Source organism: Acinonyx jubatus, chromosome A1, assembly GCF_027475565.1.
Source record: "Acinonyx jubatus isolate Ajub_Pintada_27869175 chromosome A1, VMU_Ajub_asm_v1.0, whole genome shotgun sequence".
NCBI lineage: Eukaryota > Metazoa > Chordata > Mammalia > Carnivora > Felidae > Acinonyx > Acinonyx jubatus.
Genome location: NC_069380.1, coordinates 108,179,597 through 108,193,670, shown reverse-complemented (window position 1 = coordinate 108,193,670; position 14,074 = coordinate 108,179,597). Strand labels below are relative to the sequence as shown.

The 14,074-nt window shown below is 36.4% G+C and overlaps 1 protein-coding gene across 2 annotated transcripts in view; it reads right to left on the bottom strand.

Moving 5' to 3' along the window:
• Window positions 1-14,074, bottom strand: part of RAD50 (RAD50 double strand break repair protein) — an 87,865-nt gene that overhangs the window by 21,225 nt on the left and 52,566 nt on the right. For both annotated transcript variants that reach the window (XM_015067392.3, XM_027076728.2), the window contains 6 exons: window positions 13,685-13,878; window positions 11,750-11,860; window positions 11,178-11,270; window positions 10,983-11,096; window positions 5,311-5,438; window positions 3,800-4,024 (listed from right to left, as the gene is read on the bottom strand). In XM_015067392.3, the coding sequence (XP_014922878.3) occupies window positions 3,800-4,024; window positions 5,311-5,438; window positions 10,983-11,096; window positions 11,178-11,270; window positions 11,750-11,860; window positions 13,685-13,878 (865 nt within the window). The remainder of the gene's footprint in view (window positions 1-3,799; window positions 4,025-5,310; window positions 5,439-10,982; window positions 11,097-11,177; window positions 11,271-11,749; window positions 11,861-13,684; window positions 13,879-14,074) is intronic.

Below are 14,074 nucleotides of genomic sequence, written 5' to 3'. Positions count from 1 at the left end.
GGGCCAGTTTATTACCAGTATATATAAATCTCTGTAGGTAAGGATGAGAAAGTCTATTTCTGTCTAAAGGGGGGAATAGAGAGAAATGAAGAAAGGATAGTATTTGAGGAGATAATACATGAGAACTTTCCAAAAGTGATGAAAGCTATCAATCTTCAGATCTATACAGTACTTGAACAGACTGAAAGAAAAATGCAGAATGATGGAGACAAATAAAAACCTTAAGAGAACAAAACTAGAGAACAAAGGCATATTACCTCCAAAGGAATAATTAGATTGATTTCTCAACAGCAACCATAGAGGCCAGGATAAAATGTAATATTTTCAAAGTGGCAGGAAAACAAAAAAACACACCTCTCAATCTAGAACTCTCTGCCCAGCTAATATATCAAGATTGAGAGCAAAGACTTTCAGTGGCTGAAAGAGAATTCACTACCAACAATCCTACACTGAAAAAATCAGTAAGGGTGGTACTTCAGGGGTGGGGGGGGGGGAGGGAAATGGAACCTAAAAAAGCAGAGCAGGATTTTTTAAAAACTGGTAAACATGAGGGTTTATCCAAATAAGCACTGAGGGGGGCACCTGGGTGGCTCAGTCAGTTAAGTGTTTGACTTTGGCTCAGGTCATGATCTCACAGTTCGTGAGTTCAAGCCCTGCAAAGGGTTATGTGCTGACAGCTCAGACCCTGACCCTGCTTCAGATTCTGTGTCTCCTCTCTCTCAGCCTTTCCCGGCTCGCTGTCTCTCAAAAATAAAACAAAAAAATTTCAAACACTAAGTGTGAACCACCACCACAGCAGTAATTATCACTACTTTGAAAGGATAGAGAAACACTAAGAAAATACTAGACAACAAAAACACTGCAGAGAAGATCATCCATATTCAGGAAGAAGATAAAGCAATTCACATTAAAGCCATGGTTTTTAAACTTTGATGTTCATAAGAATTACCTAGAAGTTTTGTTAAAATACCACCTGCTTGGGGTGCCTGGGTGGCTCAGTCGGTTGAGTGTCCGACTTCGGCTCAGGTCATGATCTCACACTCGTGAGTTCAAGCCCCGTGTCGGGCTCTGTGCTGACAGCTCAGAGCCTGGAGCCTACTTCAGATTGTGTGTCTCCCCCTCTCTCTGTCCCTCCCCTGCTCATGCTCTGTCTGTCTCAAAAGTAAAAATAAAAAAATTGAAAAAAAAAATTTTAAATACCACCTGCTTGGCCTTGTCCCCCCAACACATCCAATCCAACAGGTCTAGAGCTCTGGAGCTGGGGGCTGAGAATTTGTACTTCTAATGAGTTCCAAGGTGAGGCTGATAATGCTGCTTCAGGACCTCTTTGAAAATCAACAGCACTTGATTTTAAGTCAAATACACATATTAAAAATTTATAGGTAAATACCCAAATAAGTAAAGGAGACTATATCATTTACAATCCAGAGAAGGGAAAAATGAATAAACAAAAATAAATCAATCCCACCAAAGGCAGGTAAGTTGGGGGGGAGGGGGGGGAGAACTAAATACAACTCTATAAGTTATCATCCAAAATGAATTAAAATGACAATGAAAAAAAACCAAAGATGGTCAGACTGAATAAAAAACAAAATTCTGCTATTTGTTGAATAGTAGGAATTAAGTCGGTCTCTGTAATGGCAAAAAGACAAAGTAACCAGCGACAGAGAACAGAAAACCCAGGACAGACTCACGCACGTAGGGAATTCTGATATATAACAGAGATGACACTTTAAATCATTGAGAAAAGGATTGACTACTGAATAAACAGAGCCAAAATGGCTGGTTATCAAGGGAAAAATGAAACTAGATTCCCACCTCTCACTTAGATAAAATCAACTTAGAATTAAATACTTACATGTAAATAGCAAAAACTAAAACTTTTAGAAGAAAATATAGTAGTAGGGTAGGATTTCTTAAGACACAAAAAGAACTAATTAGAAAAGATTTGTGGGGCACCTGGGTGGCTCAGTCGGTTAAGCATTCGACTTCAGCTCAGGTCATGATCTCACAGTTTGTGGGTTTGAGTCCTGCATCGGGCTCTGTGCTGACAGTTTGGAGCCTGGAGCCTGCTTCTAATTATGTGTCTCCTGCTCTCTCTGCTCCTCCCTTGCTTGTGCTCTGTTTTTCTCTCTCTCTCTCAAAAATAAACATTTTAAAAAATAATAAAAAAATTTGTGGGGTGGCTGGGTGGCTCAGTCTGTTGAGCATCCAACTTCAGCTCAGTCATGATCTCACAGTTTGTAAGTTCAAGTCCCTTGGTGGGCTCTCCACTTTCATTAAACAGTCCACTTCGGGTCCTCTGTCTCCCTCTCTCTGCTCCTTCCCTGTTCGCGCTCTCGCGCGCTCTCTCTCAAAAATAAACATTAAAAATAAATAAAATTTTAAAAAAGATCTGTGAATTCAACTAACTTAAAATCAAACCTGTTCATTAAAAGACACTGTAAGAAGGTGTAAAGATGAACATAAAAAGTTTGAGAAGATATTTATAATACATATAACTAAAAAAAAATGAAATGCAGAAGAGATAAAGAACATATGCAGATCACTACCACTCTCATTAAGACATTACAAATAGGTGAAAGACACAAGCATTTCAAACAGGAAAAAAAAGATTAAACGTGGAAAGATGCTAGAGAGAACAAGCTGAGGGCTGCTGGAGGGGAGGTAGGTGGGTGGGGTTAAATGGATGATGGGCACAAAGGAGGGCACTTTTTTGGATGAGCACTGGGTGTCATATATAAGAAATGAATCAATGGGTTCTACTCCTGAAGCCAAGATACACTGTATGTTGTTAACTAACTTGAATAGAAAGAAAGAAAGAAAGAAAGAAAGAAAGAAAGAAAGAAAGAAAGAAAGAAAAAAGGAAGAGAAGGAAGGAACAAAAGGAAGGAAGAGAAAGAAGGGAAGGAAGGAAGGTAGATCATCAGAAATCAGGGGACTGCAAATGAAGACCAAAATGATTTACCATTGTAAACCCATCAGATTCACTAAAACTAATAAACTGACAAAATCAGTGTCAGATGATGCATCAGAGAAAACCTTTACATTCTGCTAGCAGTGCAGTTTAAAGTCCTTGGAAGACAAATTTAACATTATTTTGTAAAATTTAGTGCCAACAATTTTACTCCTACGTATGCCCGAGACAATCTCATACTTTTGCTCCAGAAGACATCACAAGAATGCTCCTAGCAGCAAAGGTTCTATCAGTAAAGACCTAAAAATAGCACAGTATGTCCATCTCTAGGAAAATGGATACAGCATGGTGTACTTCCATGACAATTTTGTACATCAGAGAAAATGAATGAATGAACTATAGCTATAAACAACCTGAGTATATAAAAACCAGATAAAAAAGGCAAATCCTTGAAGAGGACACAGAATATGGTATTTTTTTTAAAAGCTAAAAAAAAAACCCAAAGTACATATGATAAAATTATTATTATTATTATTATTATTATTTTGAAGCAGAGAAAGCAAAAATCTATGTCAGTGGTTCTGGGGAGCGAAGAGGACAGAAGGTTGAGATGAGGAGCTACTAAGTGGATCCCACCTAGTAGTAATGCAAGAGTTCTTGGAATGGGTGTGGAGGGTGGTATCAGGAGTAGTCTTTAAGATTTTAATGCTTTAAAACTTAACTTTGTAACTTAAGCATGCATGTGTGTGTGTGTGTACACATATTTATTTCCATTCTTTGGTATGTATCAACTATATATAAAAAAGTAGAAAAAGGGAAAATATGACTAAAACATGCTAGCCGATACTGCCGTGGAAACCAAATCCCCAGTCCATTACTTACTGGTCAAGGGTCTTATAATAAATGTCCAGATCCTTGTTCACAAGCTCTGTTGTTCTCATGACAATCATCATTTCCCTGTACTTTTCCTCCGCATCCCGAAACTGAGGTTCTCGAAGTTCTCTCTTAAAATGCATAATTTCTTCCTCATAACCTTTCTGTCGCCCTATTGCCAAACTGTGATTTCTTTTTATATTATCTATTTTTTCTTCCAATTTCTGATGATCACTACAGAAGGTAAAAATGACAATTAAAGACAATTTTTAGCTTTTAGCAGCCTGAAATGGAAAAGCTGGATCTTTTTAGATATATAATAAGTCTCCTTATTAAGGCTTTAGTACTAAAGAAAATTTTCTTCCTTCCCAAATCTCTGAAGCATCCAGGTTTCTAAACAGCTGATTTCTGTGCGCCGAATAAGGAACTCTGAACACTGAACAAATTCCTTACTTTAAGCACTAACCTAAAAAAAAGTGCTGTCAGTGATTAAATTACAAATTCACAGAATTCTGACTGTGAACCAAGAATGCACAATTATCAACACTGAGAAGTTACTAAGAAGGGTATCATTTTGTTCACAGTACATCAGAGACAAAATACAGTTTCATCTCAAACTATTAGTTTCTGTGGTATTAATAAAAGTTTGTAATCTACAAAATCTCACTTGCCCAAATAGAAGCATAATTATAACCCCAAAAGGTAAAATACACAAACTTTTCTGATAAGTTGGGAGGTAATACAGATTTGAATACGTGTTTTAAAAACCTTACTCATTTAACAGTTATGTATTAAGCACCTCTTATTAAGCACTGTTCTCCAGTTTATGGACATTCTTACAGAACTGGCCTGATTATGTTTTGTTGATATTTCTGTTGCACGCTAGTTGAAGACAGATTGGAAAAAGATCAGACCTACTTAGTAGTCTGAATGAATATAGACATCACTGTTATGTACCAGGCACAGAAGAAATTATAAAAATACCTGGCTTTTCTTCAGTAGCAAAGAATAAATTGTTTCGATTTTAAGTATCTTCTAAAAGCTTCACTCTTTCAACTTCAACACTGGGAGTGCTAACAATGCAATGTTAAAGAGCTGAGGCTTGGGAACTAGGATATCTGGGTCACATTCCAGGCCTTCATCATAATTTCCTGTGGATTTTTTTTTCTGGGTCTCAATGTCCTCATGCTTTAAAAATGAGACTGAAGATGAAGAGCTCTTCCAGTTATAAAGTTTGATTTTTTCAATATATGAAAGAGATTTTTAAATAGCTAACTGGGGAGATCTGGGGACTTCGCATTTTTAATCCTGCCCATCACTCCAGTATGACTACAAATTCTTTATCACTTCTTTGGTAATTCAATTCGTAAAGCCCTGACATATAGTTGCATAAAAAAAATCCATTCACCTCCCTGTAAGCCTCAAGGTAGACTTATGCTAAAATTCTTTTTTAAAAAATATACTGAATATTGTTTACATTTCAATAAAAAGATCTTTAAAGGCTCCTTTTACAAACATACTTTTTCATTTGTAAGACCTGCATTTGACCCATTTCCTTCAAATGCTGTTTTCTTTCTTCTTCAACTTCTTTTAGTTCCTCATTTCTTTTTCTTAAAGTAAGGTTATCTTGTAGCCATCTTTCTTGTATCTAAATAATATTAAATTGGTTAACAAAAACAATCAAGTTACCAACATGAGACTCAATATACAGCTGTTGACAGGTGGTACTAATTCTGCCTTTACTTGGAATCATGTTAAACTCAACAGAGGGGGAATAAGCCACTGTGAAGGGATCTTGAGGCCTGGAAAAATATGGCTGGCTCATAAATACACAAAACAGATATTTAAAAGATGAAATAAAAGAATATAACTAGATGTTGTAGTATTTTATACTTAATGCCTCATTGGATCATCTTGCATGGGAACCCCACAAGAGAGACTACTGATGTAAAAGATCACAAGAGAGAAATATACTATCAGTCTCCCCCACTTTTTTTCCCCTATTTGTATCTGTCCCCTAACATGTACCAAGGTTGTAAGAAGCGTTAGGTATGTCAGATAGACCTTTACTTTCAAGCTGACAAATGATAGTCACAAGACAGTCAGAAATTTCACAAAAATAGTATGTATCTACATAGTGATGACACTTTCCCTGGCCATTGAACTGAATTGAAAAATTTAGAAGTTGGCTGTTCTGAGTACTTCTGTCCTTAAAAAAGAAACCCAGTCACTTAGCGGCAGCAGCAACACCAAGATAATTATTTCAGTAATTACCCTGGTGATTGTGGACTAGGCTGTCAAGAGCCAAAACAAATAGCTTATAAGGGTGACTCTTTGGAATGTAGACAAAAAAATCTTGCAGAAACAGGTTTGGCTCATAAAAGCCTGCATATAGGAAACTCATCCCAAGTTCACAGTCTGGACTTTTCAAAGAGGAAGCTAGGACCCTCTTGCAGTAATCCTTGCAACTGAAATAAACTCAGTGGTGTGGGAAGTGGGAGGGAGGGGCAGACTTGTGGCAGTTATCTTCTTGCCAACAGTAATGGCACAGGAATTACTAAGGAATAAGGATCTGGGAGGTGAGTGAGAAGAAGGGAAGCCCAGGACTTCTGTCACATGCTTAAGTCTCCCATCTATGATTCAGTAATTTGAGATAGGTATTTTCTTAAACTGTCATTAAGGCCACCTTCAGTTTTCCTGCAAACAGTAATACAAATATACATATAAATGATACAGTTGTAAATGTCCTTTTGTTGCCAAGGCAACCTAATGTACCACTGCAGCTGCTGTGACTTTCAAAAATTCTCCCATAGTAGACTATGCTTGGACTTTTTCATTATTAGTAACAGAAAGCTAAGCATTTCTTTCTTTCTTTTTTTTTTTTTTAAGGTCAGCTTCTAGTTGCCCTTAACTGTCATTCTGGAAGACAGTATACAGCACGGTGGTTAAGGAGCAAAAGTTTTGGACTCAGGTACATCTAGGCTCAAATCTCAGCATTACAAAGCTCTCATATTTGATGACTTTGAGCAAATTAGTTTAAATTCTGAGCCTCAGTTTACTTATAAGATGGTGATAATAATACCAACTGTCATACAGAGCTGATATGAAGATTAAATGAGTGAACATATGTAACCAGCACAGTGCCCGGCTCAGTAATTGATAGGGAAAAGCTTTTTGGGTTAAATGTGTCCTTGAGAATTCCAATTATTGTTTACAAAACAAACTACTGGAGAAAGAGAAAAGAAAGCCAGATGCAGTTATAATACAACAGAACTGTTTTTCTGTTATAGGAGCAATTTGACAACGTAAGGTCAAGTTCTCCTTCTATTGTTGCTTTTGTGACCTGGGGCAAGACAGGTCACCTCCAGTTCCTTTCATCTAAGAAAAGAGGGAGGCAGGTTATTAAACTACCAAATTTTTTATTCTGTGGACTAAATTTAGTAGAGCTTAATCATGAAATAAGGTACTGTTAGGCTCAATTTTAAATATTAACTCCAGTCATCCAGCTCAGATGACAGTTAATGCATGCAGTGGGATACCTAAAGCAAACCTAAAAATTAGCTGCCTCCTAGGCAACTTTGATAAAATAGCACACTGAATAGATGCAGTACAATGCCCATCAAGTCTGGTTGGGAAAAAGACCATGTAATTCTAGAGGATAGCTTGGAAGCTCGCAATGCTCTAGCTCAGTGACTCAGAACCCCTGGGGAACTTTAACAAAGCATACATGCCTCTGCTCATGCCCCAGAAATTCTGATTTATTGGCCTATAATGGAAACCCAGACATGTATATTTTTAATAACACAGGTGATTTTTTTTTTTTTTTAGAAAACTGAGATGTAATTCATATACCATACAATTCACCATTTTAAAGTGTAACTCAGTGGTTTTAGTATATTCACAAGATTATGCCACAATTACTACTATCTTATTTCAGAACATTTACCACCTCTGAAGGAAATACACTAACACATTAGCAGTCACTTGATTCCCTTCTCTCTCCTTCCCCTAGCCCCTGGCAACCCTAATTTGCTTTCTGTCCCTATGGATATCTGCATTTCATATAGAAAGAATAATACAGTATGTGGTCTTTTGTGATTGGATTCTTTGATCACTTAGCATGTTGTTTTCAAGGTTTATCCATGTTGTAGCATATATCAATATTTCATTCCTTTTCGAGGCTGAATAATTTTCCATGAGTGAGGGTTAATGTTATGTGTCAACCTGACTGGGCCATGGGGTGCTTAGACATATGTTTGGAAATGTTGGTGGAACATTATTCTGAGTATGTCTTGAAATTAACATTTGAATTGGGAGACTAAAACAGACTGTCCCCCCCGCCCCCGCAATGTGGGTGAGCCTCATCACATTAACTGACAATGACCTGAAAAGAACAAAAACCTCCAAGTAAGAGGTAACTTCGCTGGCCTGAATGTCTAAGCTGGAACAGTGGTCTTTTCCCGCCTTTAGGCTTGAACTGAAACCTTGGCTCTCCTTGTTCTCAGGCCTTCAAACTCAGACTGGAACTATACCATTGGCTTCCCTTGGTCTCCATCTTGCCAACTACACATCTTGGGAGTTCTCAGACTCTACAATCACGTGAGCCAATTCCTTATAATAAACTCCTTTATATAAATTTGTATATAGGTATATATCCTATTGGTTCTGTTTCTCTGGAGAACCCTAATACATATGGATATACCACATTTATCCATTCATCAGTTGATGACCATTTGGGTTATTTCCATATTTTGACTACTGTGAATAACGCTGCTATGAATATTCTTATACAAGTTTTTATGTGAACATGTTTAAAATTTTCTTGGTTGTATCCTGGGAGTGGTAAACCCAAGTGATTCTAATGGGTGCCCCTAGTTCTCTAAACACTCCAACATTTATCTTAGGCTTTAATCACACCACCTTCCAAAGAACACCTCATCAAGGAAAGATAAAAAAAGATGCTGAAACACACTGTGTGGGGGAAAAAAAAAGCAGGGCACCTGAGTAGCTCAATTAGTTAAGCATCTGACTTTGGCTCAGGTCATGATCTCACAGTTCTGGGAGTTCCAGCCCAGCATCAGGCTCTATGCTGACAGCTCAGAGCCTGGAGCCTGCTTCGGATTCTGTGTCTCCCTCTCTCTCTCTGCCTCCTGCCCCCCCCCCAGTAAATAAACATTAAAAAAATTTAAAAGGCCCAAGACATTTGCTAAAGACCTATTTTTATTAATCTACACAGTGTCCTCCTTGCCATAAATGCCTATGGGAGACATTTTTCTCTGGTTTGATTACAGGGAACTGGTTTCCTTTCAGCTCTGAGACAATGTAAATCTTAACTTTGTGACTTCCCATCTTCATGTGACTACTAAAATCTTTAACAAGTATATCACATTTCACGGGCTACATTTATATACTTACTACTCTCCTGGTTTTACCTTCTTGTCCATATTTCCATAGAGTCTCATTTTTCCACTAACTTAAAATGTTATTTGGCATTGCTCTATGTATATAACTTACTAAATAATTTCTGGAACAAGGAAGGTTACAAAAGTAAACTAATACAGTCAGATCTACTAAAGTTTAGACCATCAACTTAAGGGTCACAAATGGGCAAATCTTAACGACCTCTACATATGTTTATATATGGAGGAACATGAACGATTTATAGACTGTGATTTTAAAGTTTTTTTTTTTTTCAACGTTTATTTATTTTTGGGACAGAGAGAGACAGAGCATGAACGGGGGAGGGGCAGAGAGAGAAGGGGACACAGAATCGGAAACAGGCTCCAGGCTCTGAGCCATCAGCCCAGAGACCGACGCAGGGCTCGAACTCACGGACCGCGAGATCGTGACCTGGCTGAAGTCGGACGCTCAACCGACTGCGCCACCCAGGCGCCCCTAGACTGTGATTTTAAATAGACCATCCCTATGTAAACTAGTGATTAACTAAACGTTGTTATACACACCATCATATATTTATAGTTATTCAGCATTTATGAGATGGCAAAGATTTACTTTTTTTAAAAAGATTTTATTTAAAAAAAAAACTTTATTATTTTTAAGGAATCTCTACAACTAACATTGGCTTTGAATTCACAACCCTGAGATCAAGAACTGCATACCCCACTGACTGAGCCAGTCAGGCACCTCTAGGTGGTAGAGATTTACTTTTCACTAATATTTATATATTTGAAATACCTGGCACTATGGCTAGAAGCCCTGCAGACAGGTGATAGAGCTAATCTTCAAAAAGATTTTAACCATCATTTATAGCTAGGTGATTAAAGCACTCATATAGCAAATTTTGTTTAAAACAGCAGGAAGAAAGAAATGATACAGCTTTTAAAGACATTAACTACAATGCTTACGTAACGAATTATCTTTAACAAGATAATTTCTCAATGTGATTTTAATTACAATGCAGAAATTAATTTCCTTAATAGGGAAAATGAAATAGGAATCAATTGAAAAATGACTTAATATATAGATATTTTGGTTGTAACTTTTAAGATTATTATACCTCCATCCTTGTTTCGTGTGACTTTATCTTGCATTAAGAAAAGAAATAAAAAATAAAGATATATGTAGGATATTCATTGCCACCACTTGCAATAAGAAAAAAGTAATCAATTTACGGTACACACACAAAATGGAGTATTTCATCATCATTACAAAGAATGTGGTGGGTGGATGAGATGACCTGGTATGTAAGACCAAATTGCGCTAAGTGGAAAAAGGTGTAGAATATCAATGGTATGATCCCATATGTAAAAAGTATATATATATATATATATATACACACACACACACACACACACATACACGTACACACAGATATTGATCTACCCACCTGTTGATATGAATAAGCAACTTCTATAAGAACGAACAAAAAACTGTTACCAGTAATGACATCCAGGAGTGAGACCGGGAATTGGCAGAGGGGAGGGAGAATTTTAATTTATAAAATTAGTTTAATTTTGTTTAAAATTTTATATTTAAAATATTTTATGTTTATACTTTTACTAAATGTGTCTTTTATGAGAAATAAAATTGAAAGGAAGAAAAGACTATGTTCTTACAACTGCTTTTCCCTGTATGTATGTTTATCCAACGGATCTACTGAAAGTGAAAGTAAAAATGAAAACATAAAGACTGGCATAAGTGATATCATAAGCTACTAACAAAAAAGACCTACCTTCTGTGTATCAATATCTTGTCTCATGATTCCCATCTCTTTATTTATATTTTCTTTGTGTTTCTCACATTCACTTAGTTGAGCTATCACTTTATTGAGTTCATTTTCTTTTTGCTACAAAAAAGAAAATTCTTTGAAGAATTTTTACAAGAAAAAAAATTATAAGTAAATAAATAATTTTAAGTTTTAAATTACCTTCTTATACTCATCTTTCCCATCTTGAATATAATTCTCAATATCCTTCATATAACCATGAATATTTTTAACTTTCTCTTTGATATCATTCGTCTGTGAAAAAATATTTTAGTATTTATTTAATACTAATGTTTATTTATACCAGAGCATTTAAGAAGATTTATTTCCAAGGAAATAAGGTAACAAAAACTTCATAGATGAACACAGTGAAACACTGGCTTAGAAGCTGGAGCTTTGTGCTCCAGTTTCCATCAACTGCAAATGTTATAATCTGAGATAATTCCCCTTACTGTTTATGGGATTGGATTAAAGAAATCTCTATTCTCAACTTCTATTTTAGATCAAGAAGCAAAATAATTTAATATTAATCCTTACTCTAACAAGAAGTTTTTTAAAGTTTATTTATTTTGAAAGAGGGGGGAAGAGAGAGACAAAGAGGCAGAGAGGGACAGAGAGAATCCCAAGCAGGCTATGCACTGTCATATGTTGTGCATATGTCAGAGCCTATTATGTTCATGCTCTGAACATAAGTTTAATATATGTATATAACAAAAATATAAATCAAATCTTACTTTATCCTGTGCTATTTTGTTGCTTGCATTTTTTTTATTGATTAATTCTTCTTTTTCCTGCTGGAACTTCTCCAATGTTGTTTCTAAAGGGCTTAACTGCTCTTTAGCATCCTAAAAATACAAAATACAGAATTTTATATTATATTCCATTATCTTATTTCAGGTGTCAGACTTTATAGTCCTAATCAAAGTACTTTGTATGTACCAGGCTTTAAAAATTAACTCATTTGCTCCTTCCAAACACTCTATATAAACCCTACCATCCCATATTTCAGATCAGTAAACAGGCATACCAATGATTTGAGGTCACAGCCAGTAAATGAAGAATCCAGTATCCAAATTTTGTTTAGCTCCGGAGTCTTCTTCTTAGCCCTTATGCTATATACTACTTCAGCCAATGACTTGATTCCTAATCCAGGCCATGTGCTCCCAGTTATATGGGCATGTGCCTTCAGGTATAAGTTTTTATGAGTTTGTAGGGGCACATGTCAACTCTAAGTGGCCAAAGAAGAGGAATGCTTTTCAGGTCAGGCCTCTCTTTTACAGATGGGAATATGATGATAACAGATAGTTTTGTCCTTAAGCTTACTTTGCTAAGGCTAAATAGATATTTTATGGTAATAAAAACATACAGGTATAATGATGTTGGTGTGTCCACACCTATTTTGGAAGGAAAGTAACAAACTATTTTACTAATCAGGAGTCTACATTATTCAGCCATGTAACATCTCTATAGCATAATTACATGATAATCAATGTTCAAAACATGAGCCTCAAGCACTTTAAGATAACTAATGAAATATCTAATGAACCCATAAAAGTAGAGACAATTCTTTAGTATTACTTGAGTGTTAGGTATATTTTTTCGTAACGAGAAGACGTATGGTGTAGTGTGAAGTCCAATGTCTTAGACACTGAAAACCTATCTGAAAACCCTGCCTCCTACTAGCTGCATGAACTTGGCTAAGACGTGGGACATCTGTAAGTCTCAATCTCTTTTGTATAAAAGAGATTATAGCCACATATCTCAAAAGGATTACTAAGACACTGAACTCTTTAATGTCAAAGGGCTTCATAAACAGAAAAAAAAAATTATACAAATGTAAGGTATTACTATTTAAAATTTTTTTTTAATGTCTATTTATTTTTGAGAGACAGAGACAGAGTGTGAGTGGCGGAGGGGCAAAGAGAGAAAGACACAGAATCTGAAGAGGCTCCAGGCTCTGAGCTGTTAGCACAGAGCCCAACGTGGGGTTTGAACTCACAAGCCGTGAGATCACGACCTGAGCCAAAGTCGGACACTTAACCGACTGAGCCACCCAGGCGCCCCAAGGTATTACTATTTTATATCACACTCTAAGCCTCTGATAATTTATAGTAAAAAAATACTTAAGAAACATTTATAACATTTAATGACAGGTTCAGTAATTTATTTAGTGCCCAGTGAATGTTTATAATTATGAAAAAAACTAGGTAAGATTGTTATTTTGATTAATCTAGATAAGGAATGCCAAATGATTTCCATTCCATGTGCCTGCTCACTACATTGGGAAGGACTCTGAGACTACATCTCGAATCAAACAGAAAAAGTGTTATGAGTGGGAGGCAGTGTCTGCCATGGATAGAGTAATCTGCAGGTAAGACAAATGTCCCATACAATCATGTATGTAGTTAGCCAGCCACGCGCTGACCACCTCCAATGACAGGAAATTCAATAATTAACCAGGCAGCCAATTCTTGCTTATTATGGCCAAAATCCTCCCAGACATCTTTACCTATTAGTACAAGTTCCATCACCTAGGAGCCATGCAAAGAATTATACTATTTTCATTTGATCCTCACAATATCCATAGTTTTAGCTACTACAGCAATAAAGAGCACTTCATGTGTTTGAACTAAGGTAAAAAACATATATGTATGTATGAATCTTTTTACCTTTATCTCTCTGAATAAGGACTGAACTTCAGTGGATAATTCCACAGTCTGCTCCTCCAGTTGCTGACGACGTTGTAAATTAGTGGATATCTGAAGTTTCTCTGACTTCAGTTCATTTGTTGTACTCTTTAAGTGTTGAATCTGTTCCTGCTGGTCCTGTATAAGCTTACGATTCAATTCAATCTTACTGGAAACTGCATCAAAATACATTCACACCGTGACTAATGTTAAGGATACAGAAAATACTACAAACAGCAACCTTCCTTATATGGATTCTATGGAATTCACACAGGCTGAGTTTCCAAGGGTCCCACCCCCTGTAGTAGAAGTGCTACAAAACCCCTTTTGACCAGCCATGGCTAAGGATCACAGGGCAGAAACAGTAGAGCT